The sequence below is a fragment of the Bubalus bubalis genome, chromosome 24, assembly GCF_019923935.1.
Source record: "Bubalus bubalis isolate 160015118507 breed Murrah chromosome 24, NDDB_SH_1, whole genome shotgun sequence".
NCBI lineage: Eukaryota > Metazoa > Chordata > Mammalia > Artiodactyla > Bovidae > Bubalus > Bubalus bubalis.
The window spans coordinates 27757737-27777101 of record NC_059180.1 but is presented as its reverse complement, the minus strand read 5'-3'; the positions used below and the strand labels follow the sequence as shown (position 1 = coordinate 27777101).

Sequence of the window (19365 nt, the reverse complement as noted above, 5' to 3'; positions counted from 1 at the left end):
CCCCAGCATCTCGTGGTTGCTGGCATTCTGTGGCATTCCTTGGCTTGCAGGAGCATCAGCCAGTTCTGCCTTCCTCTTCACATGGTGTTCTTTTTGTGTGTGTCTGACTCCAGATCTCCCCTTCTTATGAGGCACCAATTATATAGGATTAGGGTCCATCCTCAGGAGCTCATGTGAACAGTTAACACCCAGAGACCATGGCTGCACGTGCAGTTACATTCCTAGGTACTGGAGGTCAGAACGTCAATGTATGAATTTAGTTGGTGGGGGATGTAGTTTGGCCCTTAAACTAGTAGCGTTCTAGATTTGGGGGAGACAGAAGTGAGCAAGATCCAGGCAAGTCCTGCCTTCACGGAGCTCAGAGTCTGGTGGGAGAGAAAGGCAGCAGTCAGCCAATGGAAATTGTTCTATGCAGCATTAAGTGCTGTGAAGGAGAGCACGCTGGGCAAGGGCCTGGAGAGTTTGGGGGTTCGGGCACCTCAGGCACCACAGGGGCTCCCTCTGTGGGGAGCAGTGTTCTGACGCAGGTGACAGCACAGGCCTCAGCCTGGCATGAGCTCCGTCTGTTCAAGGAACAGGAGAGAGGCCAGTGTGGCCACACCACGGTGGGCAAGGGCTGAGGGTGGGAGATGAGGCTGGCAAGGGGGTTTACCCGTCTGGGTCTTTCAGCGTGAAGAGTTTGGGGTTTGTTCTCATTGCAGTTGGGAAGCCGATGAATGTCAGAGAGGGGAGGGCCCACAGCCAGAATGCACAGCTTCATTCCTCTGGGTGAGAGTTTGCTGGAGTCCTTGTGGTTTGGGGTTTTGTTTTTTTTTTAATGTGAGCCATTTTTTTTAAGTCTTTATTGAATTTGTTACAGTGTTGCTTCTGTTTCCTGTTTTGGTTTTTTGGCGGTAAGGCATGTAGGTTCTTAGCTCCCAAGCAGGGATGGAACCTGTACCCCTAGCATTAGAAGGCAAAGTGTTAACCACTGGACCACCAGGAAAGTCCCCCTGGTGCTGCTGCTGCTGCTAAGTCGCTTCAGTCGTGTCAGACTCTGTGCGACCCCATAGACGGCAGCCCACCAGGCTCTGCCATCCCTGGGATTCTCCAGGCAAGAACACTGGAGTGGGTGGCCATTTCCTTCTCCAATGCATGAACATGAAAAGTGAAAGTGAAGTCGGTCAGTCGTGTCCGACTCTTAGTGGTTTTTAATAAGGCCTTTATTGAGATATAACTCACACATCATATGATTCAGTGAGTTTTAGAAATACTCCAGTATTTTATTTGTGCAGCCATCACCAAGATGAATTTCAGAACAATCTCACCCCCTCGAGGAAACCTCACATCCATTGGCAGCCACTCCCCACTTCCTCCCCGCCCTCTAAGTCCTAGGCAACCACTTAATCTGCTTTTTTTCCTTCTGATTTTTGAGTTGTAATTGCTTCTGATTTGTAATTTACAAAGAGCACTGTGTAAATCTGAGGCATGGGATTTGACTTAGTACCTCCTGAAATGTGACCACAAGAAGTTTAGTGTACATCCATCATTTCATATAGATGCAAAAGTACAGAAACAGAAAAAGAATTTTTTTTTTCTATGATGAGACCTCTTAGTAATTACTAAGCAGTTTTAATTATATTAATGATGTACATTATATTTCTAGCACTTACTTATTTTATAACTGGCAGTTAGTGCCTCTTGACTACCTTCATCCAATTCTTGCTCCCCCCACCATCTCTGGTGACTACAAATCTGGTCTTTGTTTCTATTTTGTTTTTAAAGCATAACTTACCTACAGCACTGTGTTAGTTCCCGGTGTACAATATAGTGATTTGGTATTTCTATATGTCACAGTGGCCACCGCACAAACCTCCTTTCTGTGTAGATTTGTTCTACTCTGAACATTTCTGTATGAACAGAGTTCTTTTGTGACTGGCTTCTCTCACTTAGCATGACGTTTCCGAGGTTGGTCTGTGGAAGCTTGCATCAGCACTTCGTTTCTTTTGATTGTTGAATCATACTCCATTGTGTAGACACACCACATTTTATTTATCCATTCAACGGCTCATGAGCATTTGAGTTGTTTCCAGTTTTGGACTATTATGAATAGTGCTGCTGCGAACCCTAGAGGTTTTAAAAGAAAAGTATTTTCTTTTGCCAGCATGAGATAGCCAACTCTCCCTCTTAGTATTTAAACGCCCGATTGAATGAGTTTCTGCATGTCTATGCTCCTGTGGTCGGAAAGTTCTGCTGTAAGTCTAACCAGCTCTCCTCTTGCTACAGAGTCTCCTTTCTTGGATTGTCTCTTGGCTCAAGTCAAGCCAAGGTCACACAAAGCATGGTAGCAATTTTGAAATAACTTATATTCCCCGCATCTGCTTGGTGGGCTATATTTAGGCAAAAATAATGCTCTGTGGATTATCTCAGTTTTTTCCCCCAGAATGAATTCCCTCTCTTCTCCCCATTCTATCCAGGTGAGCAATTGTGGATTATCTCAGTTTTTTCCCCAGAATGAATTCTCTCTCTTCTCCCCATTCTATCCAGGTGAGCAAGGACAGTCCTTGCACCCTGTTGGCCACAGAAGGGATTTTTTTTTCCCCCCTTCTCTTTGTCCCCAGCCACACACATATCCAAAGCAGATTATGCAGAACATGGGATGCTGCCAATTAAAAAATTTTTTGTGTGTGCACGTCAGCATTTAATTTTGGTGGTAAAAATACCATCCAGCGCCCTTGAACCGCTGTGGGGTCATTTCCCCAATTTAGCCACTCAGCCCCCTGCAGGGCAGGTCACAAAGGTCCTCTGGGTCTAAAATAAAATTTGCTCTCTCCCCCCACCGTCTTTTTGCCTCTCTGGAGGGACCCTGGCGATAAGGCCTGGCGTCAGGGTCCAGTCTTGCTCAGCTGTGGCCAGTGCCAGTGACCTTGGATTTGTCTGAAACACATTTTTGGCTCCTTCTAAAGGGAAATTTTTGTTTCCGTGTTGGATTAATCACGTCTTTTGCAGAACACCCAGGCTGGAGGGTGAATGTTTGGTTTGGGGGAATTCTGTCTCTCTCAGATGGAGAACGGGAGCTAGGCTTGGGATGGGGGTGGGGTCGGGAGTGGGGGGTGGGGGGGGGGCTACTGACTCCCTCCCTGGGAATATGCCTTATCCTGTTTTTAGGAGACTTTCTATTTGTTGGCAAAGAGATTGACAAAGTGGTTCATTAACCTTTGTACCTGGAAGGTATAGAACATTTTTATTTACTCTGGTGACTTTATTAGGAACCTAAAACCTAGAATGGCAATTTGCAAACATTTGTGCCTCCTGGGGACACTTGGCAATGTCTGCAGATGTGTTTGGTTGTCATAACGAGGGAGGGGGGCACCCCTGGCATCTTATCAGGAGAGACCAAGGATGCTGCTAAACACTCTGCCATGCACGGGGCAGCCCCCTCCGCCCTGCCCCCGCCACCCCCCAGGAGCAGAGAATCACCCCGCTACGATGTCAGTGGTGCCGAGGGTGTGGAAGCCGCTCTGCTTTGACTTCTCTCTGCCCAGGCTCTTCCCTTGTTATCTTGGGAGAAAGACCTTGACTCCAGCGATGTGACCGCTTTTCGAAACTTTATTCCAGTCTTATTCTCTCAACCTTGTCACTCAGTCTTTTTCCCCTCTTTTCCAGATTTTTGCTGAACTTTTTTTAACCTGATTATAAAATCAATATGTGCCGCTTGTAGACCACGGCGAACGCTAGAAAAGCTCCAAGAAGCAGCAAAAAGAACGTGCTTCAGCTCTCCCACCGCCACGAGGGGAGCTGCCCTGGCGTTTGGGCTGTTTCCCACCTGTCGTTTTCGTTTAGGGCCTTTTTCCTAGCGTGCATTTTTGTTGCCAGTTTTCCTGCCCCTCTTTTTTGTTTCTTTTCTTCACACTAGGTCCCAGGTGCCTCCCCTTGCTGCAAAAGTCAGTCGTAAGCTCCTAACAGCAGCTGGAGAGCCCGTCAGACTGACGACTCATTCCTCCCCTCTGTCCTCAGTGTCCGTGTTTCTTCCACTTTTGAGTCTGAAGAACTTGCAGGGCTGAGGCGGGAGGCTCGGGCCGGGTGATGTAGCCAGTCGATTCCGTTTTTGGTCAAAAACCCGGCATTGACTGTAAAGCAGTGACTTGAATTCTTCCCTCAAGGGGGAAGCTTGCCTGCTGGCTCTTGCCCAGGCAGAGTTCCAGAACCTTCTTGAGAATAAACAGCGAGCCTGCGAGGTGCCAGCCTTGAGGATGAGCGGCCGGCCGAACACACGGCCCAGGCAGCGCTTGTGTGGTTCAAGGGCCAGGAGATGCCTGGTTACCAGCATCACAGCCCTGTCCCCTGGTGCTCGGAAGCCCTCAAGGGAGAGCCCATTGGGTTATAAGTCTTATGTCTTTGCTTCTGAATTATTTTACATGATCCTCCCTCTCCCAACTCCCCCACCCCCGCATCATTCATATTTTCTCCTTACCTGGCTTTCTGTTTCTCTGTAGCATTTAACACTGCCTCACGGTAAATTCTGGATCTGCTACTTTATAGTCTCTTTCTCTCCCTTGAAATCCAAGCTCTGTGAGGGCTTTTGGTCACCTCTGTGTCCCCAAGACTGAGAACAGTGCCTGGCACATCATAGATGCACAGGGAGTGTGTTTAAATAAGTGAATGAATGAGTTACATCTTTATTATTTAAGGCATGTCCTGCGTAATGGTTGGACAATAACACAGCTGTGTGTATACCCCAGATTGGGAACAACTGTGAGCTGATTTTACACATTTCTCTAGGGCTGGTTTAGAAACCAGCTTTGTGGACTTAGGCTATGACATGACATCACTGTGTCTGATACGGTGCCTCTTCCGGCATTGGAAGGTCATCTCTGCTTGTTCTCCTGGCCATTCATTTGTTAATCTGTCCATCTGGTTCTCTACTGTATGCCACGGGGACATCTGGTACTTGAGCTACCATGTGGAATGGTGCCCCATGGATTGCGCAGTGAACATCCTGTGCAACCCCACATGGCCATCGGATGCACAAAGTGCTGGGAATAGAGTGGTAGATAAGACCTTGGAAAGTGCTGGAGACAAACGCTAAATAATCAAGGGCATCATGGTGCTAAACATGTGAAAGAGGTGAGCCTGGGGAGTTGGAAGGACCCTGAGATGGGTCCCTGTCCTAGCCTGGGAAGGTCCAAGATGATATCTGAGCCGAGTCACCACCCCTTCCCCCTTCTCTCCACGTGGAACTGGCTCAGAGAAAGGTGCTCGTGCCCTTGAAGAAGCAAAGACTGTGGACTGGCTAGGGGCCTGTGCCACCTCCTGGCTGGCACGCCTGCCCTTCACACTGTTAATACTTTCTCTCTCTCTCCCTCTGCTGCCTGGAAAACAGGCGTGAAGACAGAAGGTCAGTCTGCATTTTTCTAGCTTGTCTTATGTTTGAACACTTACAGCTTTTAGAGAAGGGAGCCAGCCCCAGGCAGTACTGTTCTTGTCAGGGATACACCCAGATCACTTGGGACAGGGAAACCGAGGCACAAATGCAACAGGTCCCTTAGCTGTCCTAGCCCCTCACCTTTAAGGAAAAACATGCATCCATCCTCTCTGGGCATTTAAATGGGGGTCTCACGGGGAGGGTTCTTTTGCCTTGGTTCTTAATACTTTCTTGGGTCTTGTGAATTCCTAGGCATCAACGTGGTGGATGAGGAGGAAGGTCAGTGACAGCGGGTTGGAGTTGGCTGTGCCTGCAGCACGAGGCTGCACATGACTTGTCTTGCTGCTGCATGCCTGAGGAGGGGCCCTTGAATGTCTGCATTTCCATCCCTTTCCGTCATTCATCCAGCATTTATTGGGCACCTACTGTGTGCCACTTTGTGGTTGTCACTTGGGGATACAGATAGAATCTTCCCATCTCTCATTGGTCCACTGAGTGACCTTGGCTAAGCTGTACTGTTGCAGGTCAGATGACCACAGCCAGCGAGCCTTGAAAGAGATCCTGGTTTTGAAATGCCCAGCACCCAGTAGGTAGAAGATGCATGGTAACAGTTTGGTTATTACGATCCCACCCACACCTCCTGGGCATGATTAAGACCCAAGCACAGGGTGATGAGCCCTTCGTGGAGTAGCTGCAGGTGCCAGGGGTGCCCAGAGGTGGCATGTCTTCTAGAAGAACTTGAGCAGGAAAGGCTGCCCAGTCTCCCTCTAGTGACAGAAAGGCATGAACTGTCCCCAGAGCAGACCCATGCCTCCTGCCTTCCAGAGCCAGCAGTGTATGGCTGGGGATTCACACCAAGGCCCCTTTTGACAGCGACTGAAGCTGATTTTGACCACTTAAACAAGGGTGTTTACCAGAAAGATTCCAAGTAGCAAAAGGAAATTAAAAGCAGACAGCAGAAATCAAAGGCAAAAGTGGACGATCAAGACTCGGGCATTGGGAGCTCTGGACGTGAGACTCCAGCATCACAGCCCCGTCCCCTGGTGCTCGGAAGGGGACAGAGCAGTTGTACAGATCTTTGGTCCTTGTGGGGCCACCACTCAAGTCCTCTGGGGGAGGGGTCCTGATGGGCTGACCTTCGGCAGGTTTCCCCTTGGCTGGGAAGCCTGGGCATCCTGGGAGACAGGTCTGGGAGACTGGGGAAGTGGGCAAGTCCTCTGCAAAGAACAGGACGATGCAGCATTCCCATTCACACACATTTCCATTCTCCTCCTGGGACTCACGGTCCCTCCCTTGCAGACGAAGTTTTTCCAGCTGCCCCAGTTGGTGTATCGCCAGTGGGCTAATAGGGTTTTGATGAAGAGGCCACCATGGAGGCCACTGTGAGGACCTCCACTGCATGTGAAGGGGGGGGGGGCTCAGGTTTCCAGAGGGCGCCTGGGCAGCTGGGCAGGACGGGGCTCTCTGAAGTACCTGCTGAAAGACGGGGTTCTCTGGGAGTGTTGTAAAGCAACCCCCGCCCCCCGCACAGCGGAAGACAGTCAAGGTCAGGCTTGGGTCCCAGTGCTATGCATGTGTGTGTGCTCTGTCTGCAGGCCGCTGCATGGGAAGTCCTGCCTGTTATCACTCTTCTTGTTCATTTGTTTTAATTTTTTCCCAATTAAAAAAAAGATGCTGATTTTAAAGGAAACATTTAAAGCAGTGATTCTCAGTCGTGGATGTGCCCCAGATTTATCTATGGGACAGGTTTAAAAATGCAGATAACAGTAAGCACCGTGACCTCTCTTCCATTCACCAAGTGCGGTGTCATTTCTTCCTCCTGCTCATGGGGGCTGGTGATGCTATTCCTCCCATTCTGCAGATGTGGAAAGTGAGGCCCAGAGAGGTTCATCTCTTCCCCAGTTCACACAGCTAAGAGGTGAGCGAGCACTTCCCACGCCTCCCAGCCCCCTGACTGCTCGCAGCGTGGGGTCGGCCTCCCTGGCAGAGTCAGTGCAGGGACCAGGGCCGGCCCCAGGGGATGATTCACGCGCGGCCAAGATTGAGAATCACCGGCTCAGGGCCCCCCCATCAGCCCAGGAACGACCCCCAGCCCTGCTTCCTTGCCATCCTCTGTCGCTTCCCGTGGTTGTTGCCTGAGAGAGTCACTCTTTCTGGATTCTGCTTTAGTTCATGTCGCATCAGCATGTTGGCGGGCCCCTTTTGTCACTTGGGGCCGTCTGTGTATTCATACCCTTTCGTAACTTCTCTCCTGCATCTCCCTGCCGTCTGTGTATTCATACCCTTTCGTAACTTCTCTCCTGCATCCTCTGCCGGGGTCACCCCTTCGGAGTCCTACGTTATGTTCTCTCTCCTGCTCTCTGTCTCCCAGCACCAAAAAGTGAGGAAGTCAGTGCAGAGTGGGCAGTAATAAACATATCCCTGACTTGTCAGAAGATTAAAAGAGATAATGTATTTCAGCAGAGCGCAGTGGCTGACACTGAATCAATGTCAGCCACTGTCTCTAAGGTGACAGGGATCAGTGTTAATGCTGGGCGGATACTTCCTGGCATTGGCGCAGATATCCAGCTGGTGTGCCCGTGCTGCCTGTATCAGTTGTTGAAATAGTTCCGTTTTACTGGGAGAACAGCCACTGCCCCAGCAGTCCCAGGTAACCCCTTACCCCGATCTTCAGGACCTCCCCTTGATCCTGCAACCAATGGGTTAACCCCTTGTCTGGGGGCGCCTGGGACTCCAGTGTCTGATGCCCTTGTCCACAGGAGTTGTTTTCATTTGGGGTTTCACCCCTGTCTAGGATGCTTGGGGACCAAAGGAGTGTGTCCTTTCCCCTGCATGGTTCATTTGTATCCTGACCCCATGAGCCAGGCTGCACACAGCCAAGAGACCATCAGCAGAACTGGATTTTGCTGGTCGCTGCTGGCACAGGGTACTTACTCAGGGCTCTTGAGATGGTTGCAAAACACCATCCCTGTCCCCAAGAGAGCTGGCCAGCCGGGAAGCCTGTCTGTGGCCTCTGCAAAGCAGGTTTTGCCTTCTGAGCTTCCTGGCGGCCAGGTTGTCTGCCATCTCCCCACATGGTGACAGGTGTTGGTATCCAGCCCTTGAAATCACCATCCGCCCCCTCCTCCTTTCTGCCAGGCTTAGCAGGCGTCAGCGGTCCAGGGAAGGAGGTGAAACAGATGGAGAACGGCATGCTGGTGACAGACACTGCAGGGAAGCAAATGCAGAGGTGAGGCGGAGCAGGCCGGGGGACCCTATGGATTTTCCCGGGGGGACCCTGTGGATTTTCCCGGCACCACGTGTCTCCCCCTGCCAGCGGGGAGGGAGGAGGAACAGGGTGTCCGCAGCAAGGCTCACCGCCAAAAAAAAAGCCTTTAGCTTCTGATTCCCCGGCCCCCCCCACCCCGAATCCTGGCGGAACCTCACTTCCCAGAGAGCAGAGGCCCAAAGGGGAAGCCTCGTTGTACTCCTGCCAGGGGGCATGGCTCACACAGGCCTCACGGTTGGATTTAACCATCCGTCTGCACTTCTGACACTCAAGGTCCCTACATGGCGTGGCTCTTTGCTCAAGTCACTCAGCGGGGCCTGGAATGTTGAGGCTATAAGAACCAACAGCCAATTCAAACTAGTCACAGTAACAATAGCAGCTGCGTTTTATGTGCCATTAGGAGCCAGGCGCAGTGCCAAGTCCTGTATAGTCCATAAACCTGGAGGTAGTTTCTCTCATCTTCCCATTTTACAGGTGGGCAGACTGAGAGCTGTCCACAGGCCATACAGCCAGAGAGAAGCCAAGCTTGACTATTTGCACCCGAGTTCAGCCTCTGAGCCAGTGCTCCTAAGTTTTATGCTTTGGTGCTTTAAAGAAGGTTGCTTTTGGTCAGATCATGGGGTATTTGGAGGAGCGGCATTGACCTGTCTGTGCCTTGGTTTCCTCCATTGTCGAATGGGGTCTTTTGTGCCCCTGCCGTGTAGGATTGTAGGAAGGCCTCTGTGATATGGCATGTGGGCACTTAGAACAGTGCCGCCTGCCTTCGGCACTCAGTAAATGCCGCTCAGTTATTATTTAGGTGAGCTGGAGCTGCCTGGGGTTACTTCTTTTGGGGTGGGGGGATTTCACAGACGTGGGCTGGGAAGAAAATGAGCATGAGCGTCTGTGCCCCTCAGAACCCTGCCCACAGTCCCCTCCTGGGCCCAGCTGTGTGTTGTACATGACACACTTCCTTCTCTGCTGGGGCAACAGTCAGGGTGTGAGCTCGGAGTGTGTGTGCAGCACTCAGTGCCTCGCCTGGAGCATGTGGGGGGCTGAAGGGGCACTTCCCTGGTCTGTGCAGGCGGCCAGCGTAAGGTAAGAATTGGCTGAGATGGGGCAGGCGCCTGCAGGCAGTCCTGGGCTGTTGGAGCAGGTGACCACAGGACGCTTGGAGTAGCAGACCATGGGTGGACCGAGCAGAAACACACAGCAACTGGGTATTCATTTTTCTATTGCTGCGTGACAAGTGATCACAAGCTTAGTGGTTTGTCATCTCAGTTCCTATGGGTCGGGGTATCTGGGCACAGCTTAGCTGGCTCCTCTGCTCAGGGTCCCTCAAAAGCTATACCCCAGGCATCAGCCAGGCTGGGATCTCAGCTGAAGGCTCGTCTGGGGAAGGATCCTCTTCCAAACGCACGAGGCTTCTGGCAGGATGTGGTTCCTCAGTCCCTAACTGGCCACATCCTGGAGGACCCCTCCGTCCCCAGCTCCCTGGGCCTCTCCCACCTCCACACTCACCGCATCGGGGCAGACAGACAAACCAAGAAGGCAGTAGAGTTGACTACAAGATGGAAGTTGTACCCCATCCCTTTGCTCATGTGGATCTGAGCTGTGTGCACACGCAGACACACATGAACACACACACCCCGCATCGTCTCGCAAGCACACACTTCCCCAGGGAGGAAGGCTCTCTGGGTGATGGTCTGTCATGATCCTCATAAAGCTGATGAGCACAGGGTGGGGTTGGAGAGGAGATGCTTTTGGAATAAAATCTGCCTAAAGGAATAGTTCTCCCGTGGGACCCTGGGGCCAGACCCCTCCCCTCTATGAGTCTCCTCTACATAATCATGAGCATGAACGAGGCCTGGTGCTTAGGGCAGGGGTTACCGACCCTGCCCAGGGCCTTCATCTGGGGGACATCCGTGTGCCTTGCTTCCCCAGGCAGCTCAGCAGCTCCTCTTCCTACAGCGGGGATATGAGCCGGCATCACACCAGCACCGCTGAGCTGCAGAAGCCTGGGCCCACGGAGGAGACCTGGAAGCTCGTGGAGGCGGACAAGGCTCAGACGGGGCAGGTGAGGATGGTGGTCAGGTCACTGTGCGTCTGCGGGGGCTGGGCCCTGGGCGGGGTGCTGTGGTCATCTTGGCTTACGTCTTCCTCCCCAAGAGGCTTGAAAAGGTACTGTTTTAAGCGCTGGCAACCATGGTGGAGGGCCAAGGTGACTTGCCACAGGTCACGGCTGGTGAGCAACAGAGCTGGGATGTGAACCCAACACTCAGCCTCCAGGGTTGGCATCTGTAGTCTCTGCCTGCCTGACCGCTGCCTCCTTTGAGCAGCTGGGGCCTTGGTGGCCATAGATGACGTGATGCCTTGAATCCAGGCTGCAGCCTCACAGGGGTCAGCTGTGTGTGGGTTGGTTTCAAGTCATCACAGATGCAGCCCTGAAGAACATTAATTGTGTCATCAGAAAAGATTATCTTTCACTTCTTTTTATTTTCAATTTTTGCCCTTATTACAGGCAGATCTTGTTTGATGGCACTTGGCTTTGTTGTGCTTCACAAATGCTGTTTTTTACAAATTGAAGGTGTGTGGCAGTCTTGTGTTGAACATCAGTGCCATTTTCCCAGCAGCATTTGCTCACGTTGGCTCTCTGTGCCACATTTTGGTAGTTCTTGGAATATTTCAAACTTTATCATTATTATAGTTTGTTATTATATAAAATATTATGTTTGTTATTGTTATACTATGTTAACATTATAATATTTGTGATCTTTGATGTTACTACTACAGCTCACTGAAGGCCCAAATTATGATTAGCACTTTTTAGCAACCAAGTATTTTTTTAATTCAGTGTGGGAGACCCGGGTTTGATCCCTGGGTCGGGAAGATCCCCTGGAGAAGGAAATGGCAACCCACTCCAGTACTCTTGCCTGGAGAATCCCATGGATGGAGAAACCTGGTAGGATACAATCCATGGGGTCACAAAGAATCAGACACGACTGAGCGACTTCACTTTCTTTCTTTCACTGTTTTTTAATTAAGGTGTGTGCATTGTGTTTCTAGTCATAGTGTTACTGCACACTTAATAGACTTCAGTATAGCATAAATGTAGCTTTGATATGCACCAGGAAACAAGAAAATTCATGTGACTTCCTTTATCAGGATATTTGATTTATTGTAGTAGTCTGGAACCAAGCCTACAAGTGTTTGAGGTGTGCCTGTTGATCAGTGAGAAGGTCTCAGCTGGGGCTTTGTTTTTAATACCTGTCTTAGTCCCTTTGGGCTGCTATAACAGAAGACCATGATACAGGTGGCTTAGAAACAACATACATTTATTGCTCATAATTCTGGATATTGGCAAGTCCAGGATCATGGCACCAGGAGATTCCATTTCTGGTGAGAGAGCTCCCTGGTTCATAAGGGGCCATCCTCTCGCAGTATCCTCGTATGACAGAAGGGTGAGGGATCCCTTTTATAAGGGCACTAATCCCATTTATGAGGAGTCCACCCTCATGAAAAGCCTGATGTGACAGGGAGCGCACACACAGGGAAAGATACCCGGAGTTTGCCAAATCCACAGCACGCAGGTTGGGTGTCAGGCTGACCCAGAGCACACTGCACCCATCTGTGGTGTGCAGCTGCGCTTTGAGTGACCACGTGTAAATTACACGGGCCCCATGCGGGGCTCCGCAGGAGACACCGGAGTAAAAGAGGCCCCTGGCTGTCACTCCATGGAGCTGGGAAACAGGCTGAGCAAGTGCCAAGCGATTGGAGGCTAGTTGCAACAGGCAGGAATTGGTGTTGAGTGTTCAGAGGACTGAGGGTGTGGGGAGTGTATGTGACACTTGGTCATGGTTGCTAGGCAACATGTCCCATCTTCCCATTTTCTTCAAACTCTTTGATGCCTTCCTGATAGTCCTGGAGTAAAACTTAATCCTGGACAGGATCTCTCAGGTCCTGTGTGGTCCAGCCACTCCCTGTTCTCCAGCCTTACCGTGCTCCAGAGATCCTTGCCTCCTTTCTGCTTCCCTCCTACCTCAGGGCCTTTGCACGTGTTGGTCCCTGTGCCTGGAATGCTTTTTTTATTTTTCATTTTCACCTGGTTAATACTTTGATATCCCTTCCTTATGGAAACCTCCTCTGATTCCTCTCCACCCTGGGTTAGGACAGGATACCCAGTTTTATATTCCCGTGGAATCATGTGCCACTTCAGCCCTTCTCTGGGATTATACATTTATCTGGGAAGTTATTTGATGAAAGCCTGTCTCACTGCTCAACTGGAAGTTCCATGAGGGCAGAAACCTTTGCTTCTGCTGATTTCTTTGCCAAGTAACTAAGGGGAAAGGGATTGTAGGCTTGAGCATAGGTGGGGGCAGTGGACTGCACAGGGTCTGTTGAGGCTGCTGACCTTGGGTAGGCATGGCTGGTGGGTGTGTTCTGTAAGATGCCTTCTCTCCTGGTGTCAGGTCAAGCTCTCCGTGTACTGGGACTACATGAAGGCGATTGGACTTTTCATCTCCTTTCTGAGCATCTTCCTTTTCCTGTGTAACCACGTGGCTTCCCTGGCCTCTAACTATTGGCTCAGTCTCTGGACTGATGACCCCATTGTCAACGGGACCCAGGAGCACACGCAAGTCCGGCTGAGTGTCTATGGAGCCCTGGGCATTTCACAAGGTGAGCCTCCCTTGCCCCTCACCTGCTGTTGGCACTTGGAGCCACTTCCATTTCTTGTTAATAGAATCAGGTCCCTCAACTTGTCAGGGTTTTGTTAGACCCACAAACCAAGCCAAACAGACATGAACACTAACTATCACATAATAGACACTCAGATATTTGTAGAATGAACGTTTCTCGAATGCTGTGTTTCGTGTGGCTCTAGGAGACAGAGGGGAAGGGAGCTCCACTGTGCCTATTTTACAGATGAGTTAAGTTGAGAAACAGAAGGTTATTAAGGACCCTTGCCCCTCATTTTTCTGGCAGGGTGTTGGAGTTTCTGTGAAGTCCTGTTTGTGGACTTTTGCCTTCTGCCCAAAGATGGGAATTAGTTTCTACTTGTGGTTCGTAGCGCAGGCAGTGCTGCCCTCACGTCTAGAAATACTTCGAGTTTAGTCATATCTAGAGATACCTGGGGTTGTCACAGCTTCCCCATGGGGTAGGTGCTGCTGGGATCTAGAGGCCGGATATTGCTACATGTCCTGCAGTGCCCAGCGCGGCCTCCACAGTGGAGGATGGTCCGGCCTCAGAGGTTAACAGGGAGGATGCTGAGAAATCCTCTGTATACCCTTCCTGTGGTCCCGCAAAGATCCCCAGACACAGCAGCATTACCAGTAGTAGCTAACGTTCACAGCGCTTACTTGGTGTCTGGATCTGCTGTAAACACTTCACGGTGTTTTATTTCACTTTTGCAGCAGTCACATGAGGTAGGAGCTCATTTTTCTTTGTTTTAGACATGCAGAAACTGAGGCCCAGAAGGGTTTAGTAAGTTGCCCAAAGTCACACAGCTTATTCATGGCAGAGCTGGCACTGAGCAAGGTGGTGTGGCTCAGAGCCCACCCTCTTCTTCCTGAGGGCAAAGGAGTTCACCCATCTGAGCTTCAGTTGAGCTTCCCTGGTGGCTCAGCTGGTAAAGAATCCGCCTGCAATGCAGAAGACCTGGGTTCGATCTATGGGTTGGGAAGATTCCCCTGGAGAAGGGAGAGGCTACCCACGCCAGTATTCTTCCATATCTGTAACATGGGTACTAATAGAACATACACAGGGTCCTCAAAAGGATTAGATGCACGTGAAAGACACGGTGAGTTTTGCACATAGTATGTGCTGGGTTAATAATAGCCACCATTATGGTTGTTACTAGAAGCTGGGAGTCCAGGCTGCTTTGTCCACACGGTCACATGGCTCCTTGCCCCTGCCCCCGCTCGGTCCCTCTCCTGCTGTGGAGTTTGACGCGAGAGTGTTTGTAGGTATCACAGTGTTCGGCTACTCCATGGCCGTGTCCATCGGGGGCATCTTCGCCTCCTGCCGCCTGCACCTGGACCTACTGCATAACGTCCTCCGGTCGCCCATAAGCTTCTTCGAGCGGACCCCCAGCGGGAACCTGGTGAACCGCTTCTCCAAGGAGCTGGACACGGTGGACTCGATGATCCCGCAGGTCATCAAGATGTTCATGGGCTCCTTGTTCAACGTCATCGGCGCCTGCATCATCATCCTGCTGGCCACGCCCATAGCTGCCGTCATCATCCCGCCCCTGGGCCTCATCTACTTCTTTGTGCAGGTGAGAGGTGGGTCCTGGGGTCCAGGACGAGCCCTGCTGTGTATCGCTGTCCCGCGAGAACCATTTAAGTTTAAATGGTTTAAACTTTTTATTTTACTTTTAACTTAAACGGGGACCATTTAAGTTTCCCCAGTGTGAGGCTGTGGAGGATGTCTCAGAGGAGGGTTAAGGTTTGTTTTGGTCAGTCTTGATTACCTAAGTTGATGGTTTTCAGCGTGCAATAACCATACAGCCTTTTTTCCTAATAATAAGGGTTTTTTTAAGCCGAAAGTTTTAAAAGGAAATAAGCTATAGCCATGAAGTCATCTTTATCATTAAACTTTCTCTAAGTATGAAATTCTTTAGGTCATAGGCAGATAATGGAGACATGAATAATAACAGCTGTGATTTTTTTCCCCTTTAATAGAGATCTGAAAGGGAATGTGGAAGTGTGAGTTGCTCAGACATGTCTGACTCTGTGTGACCCCTTGGACTGTAGCCCACCAGGCTCCTCTGTCCATGGGATTCTCCAGGCACGAATACTGGAGTGGGTTGCCATTCCCTTCTCCAGGGGATTTTCCCAACCCAGGGATTGAACCAGGGTCTCCTGCATAGCAGGCAGATTCTTTACCATCTGTGCCACCAAGGAAGTCATAATAGAAATTTAGAGATATGCTATTCAGGGCCGATATGACAGCTTCCGGCTTCCCAGGTGGCTCTAGTGGTAAAGAACCAGCCTACCAATGCAGGAGACATAAGGATGCAGGTTCAGTCCCTGGGTTGGGAAGATCCCCTGGAGGAGGGCATGGCAACTCACTCCAGTATTCTTGCCTGGAGAATCCCAAGGACAGAGGAGACTGGTGGGCTACAGTCCATAGGGTCGCACAGAGTCGGACACGACTGAGTCGACTTAGCACGCACACACACATCTGACAGCTTCATGAGTTTGGTAGCTTCAGATTCCTTCACTGTTTGGTTTTGGGGTTTTTTGGGGGTATGTGTTTCTGTCATCTTTGCTTTCCATTCTTAAGTTGGTTTCATGGTCCAAGATGGCTGCGTCAGCTTCACTGTGGTGCTTCCAGTTAACAGATCAGCATGTTGAGATCCAGGGGGCAGAATTGGAAATGTGAACTCACATGTGATATAACTGTCACTGTGCTTTCCTGCCCCTGAAAAGGACACCTTTTTACCTTGCTCATGCTGATTATAAGTGTTGTAAATTCAGAGTCATCAAATGCATGTATATTAGTAAAAATATTTTTTTAATTAAAAAATGCAGCTGCAGCATACATGCTAACGGGAGACTGCTGTTTAGATGGGAGCCTAATAACTGTTGCACAAAATAAGAATCAGAAGCCACGGGGTGCTCTGTACCTCACACTGCACTGTGTGTGGCCTGTTGGTGTGGGTTCCTGGAGGCCTTGGCCGGGTCAGCCAGACCCCACACCCTAACACACTGTGGCTGGGCATCATGCTGTGGCCCGGCATTGGTGAGTATGAACAAAGATGGAATCAGAGCACGTCCAGTTCCCAGACCCTCTCTGTGTTCTCTTTAAATCGATGCCAGCTTTTGTGGAAAGTCCTCCAGCTGCATTTATCAAAAATGTAACCGGTGTTCTGACCCTGGCTGGACCTTTTCCTGGAGGACCCAATTCAAAAGAACAAAAGAGGAGGCCCAAGGTGACTTTCGGGGCAGCTCAGATGTCTGCCGGCAGCAGAGCCTTGAGCACACCGCGGGTAATGTGGCAATGGACTGCTGACATCCCTCTAACAGGAGAACTGGGAACACACTGTTGCGGCACCAACAATTTTATTTTTAAACAACAAAGGGAAAGAAGTTAGCCAAGGCCCATGTTGTCAGCACACTGTCATTATAACTAAGACAAAATGCATAATGTGCGTGGGCAGGACTGGAAATGGAGGTAGAAAAATGAAAACACTGCCTTACTAATCCTTAGAAAGAGATTATGGGAGAATTTTTTTCATAGCTTTTAACTATATATTGTTGTTCAGTGTCTAAGTCATGTTCAACTCTTTGTGACCCCTTGGACTGCAGCACACCAGGCTTCCTTGTCCTTCATCCTCTCCCAGAGCTTGCTCAAACTCATGTCCATCGAGTTGGTGATGCCATCCAGCCATCTCATCCTCTGTCGCCCCTTTCTCCTCCTGCCCTCAAGTCTTTCCCAGCATCAGGGCCTTTTCCAGTGAGTCGATTCTTTGCATCAGGTGGCCAAAGTATTGGAGCTTCAGCATCAGTCCTTCCAGTGAATCTTCAGGGTTGACTTCCTTTAACTCAGCAGTCTCACTCAGTGTGTATGCTAGGAGAGGGACTTCCTTGGTGATCCAGCAGCTAAGATTCTGAGCTCCCAATACAGGGGGCCTGGGTTCTATCCCTGGCTGAGGAACTAGATCCCACATAAAACAACTAACAGTTTGAATGGTGCAACTGAAGATCCACGTGCCACAGCAAAGAGCAAAGAGCCCTCGTGCCTCAACTAGGACTTGGCACAGCCAAATAAATAAACTTAAAAAAAAAAAAAAAAAAAGAATCAAGAGACTGTATCACAGAAACAAATTGGCTAGAATGTGCTTAGCGTTTTGATTCATAATTACCCCAAATGTCTGTCCAGGAGGATGGATGCATACACTGTGGTATATTTATACAAAGGATGTGACCCAGCAGTAGAGAGGAATGAGCTACTCATATACACAAGAAGGATGAGTCTCAGAGATACTACATTGATCAGAATAAGCCAGACACAAAAGAGTACATTTGTGTGATTCTGTTTTTATGAAGCTGAAGAACAGGCATGAGCAATGAAATAGAAGTCAGAATAGTGACTCTATGGGGAATTGACTGTGAGAGAACACGAGGGAATTTCCTACATTCTGATCCGGTGGTGCATATACAGGTGTAGATAAATGTTAAATTCACCAAGCTGTAAAGATTTAGTACACTTTCCAGTGGAAGGAAGTTGCATCTCAAAAAGTGCCTTTTAAAGATGTATGTGTGTAAGGGTGGGTGTTCTTTCTCTCTGGAAAAGAATTAAAACATTATACACTGAAATCAGAGTAGTGCTTATCTCAGGATCATGGACTTAATGTAATGTTTTTCTAATCATCCTATCTGTATCACTTGAAAAAAATTTTAAATGGATATACATTAGTGTATGTCTAATATGCATGAATTGTATATTATATCGGAGAAGGCAATGGTATCCCACTCCAGTACTCTTGCCTGGAAAATCCCTTGGGCGGAGGAGCCTGGTGGGCTGCAGTCCATGGGGTCGCTAGGAGTTGGACACGACTGAGCGACTTCACTTTCACTTTTCACTTTCCTGCATTGGAGAATGAAATGGCAATCCACTCCAGTGTTCTTGCCTGGAGAATCCCAGGGACGGGGGAGCCTGGTGGGCTGCCGTCTGTGGGGTCCGCACAGGGTCGGACATGACTGAAGCGACTTAGCAGCAGCAGCAGCAGTATATTATATACACTATAATTATACTATATTAATAATTAATATACACTAATATAGAAGAGGGCTTCTCTTATAGCTCAGTTGGTAAAGAACATGCCTGCAATGCGGGAGACCTGGGTTCGATCCCTGGGTTGGGAAGATCCCCTGGAGAAGGGAAAGGTTACCCACTCCAGTATTCTAGCCTGAAGAATTCCAGGGACTATACAGTCCATGCATGGGGTTGCAAAAAGTTGGACACGACTGAGCGACTTTCACTTTCAAATATAGAAGAAAAGCTATGACCAACCTAAACAGCATACTAAAAAGCAGAGACATTACTTTGCTGACAAAGGTCTGTCTAGTCAAAACTATGGTTTTTCCAGTAGTCATATATGGATGTGAGAGTTGGACTATAAAGAAAGCTGAGTGCTGAACAATTGATACTTTTGAACTGTGGTGTTGGAGAAGACTCTTGAGAGTCCCTTGGACTGCAGGGAGATGCAACCAGTCCATCCTAAAGGAGATCAGTCCTGGGTGTTCATTGGAAGGACTGATACTGACGCTGAAACTCCAATACTTTGGCCACCTGGCGCAAAGAACTGACTCATTGGAAAAGACCTGATGCTGGGAAAGATTGAAGGCAGGAGGAGGAAGGGACGACAGAGGATGAGATGGTTGGATGGCATCACCAACTTGATGGACATGAGTTTGAGCAAGCTTCGGGAATTGGTAATGGAAAGGGAAGCATGGTGTGCTGCAGTCCACGGGGTTGCAAAGAGTCTGACATGACTGAGCAACTGAACTGATACATTAGTGTTTGCAAGTCAGTTTTAGGAAAAGGAATGTAAGAGGTAAGGTGATGTGGAATTCTGTTGGGGCTTCCAGGTTGTTGGAATAAGTCATTTCTACCCCCGGAATTGCATGGCATCTGAGAAAATTCCCTGGCACTTCCCTTAGTGTCTTAGCTCTCAGCCCAAGCCCAGCACAAGACAGGTGTAGGTTGA

At 49.5% G+C, this 19365-nt stretch overlaps 1 protein-coding gene across 6 annotated transcripts in view; it reads left to right on the top strand.

The window, feature by feature from the left end:
* The window catches only part of ABCC1 (ATP binding cassette subfamily C member 1), a 151224-nt gene that overhangs the window by 118931 nt on the left and 12928 nt on the right, over nucleotides 1-19365 (top strand). For 3 of the 6 annotated variants that reach the window (XM_025275035.3, XM_044935668.2, XM_044935669.2), the window contains exons 20-24: nucleotides 5657-5683; nucleotides 8543-8633; nucleotides 10596-10728; nucleotides 13121-13328; nucleotides 14615-14925. In XM_025275035.3, coding sequence (XP_025130820.1) covers nucleotides 5657-5683; nucleotides 8543-8633; nucleotides 10596-10728; nucleotides 13121-13328; nucleotides 14615-14925 — 770 coding nt within the window. The remainder of the gene's footprint in view (nucleotides 1-5656; nucleotides 5684-8542; nucleotides 8634-10595; nucleotides 10729-13120; nucleotides 13329-14614; nucleotides 14926-19365) is intronic. The other 3 variants (XM_044935671.2, XM_044935672.2, XM_044935670.2) reach the window with 3 other exon arrangements.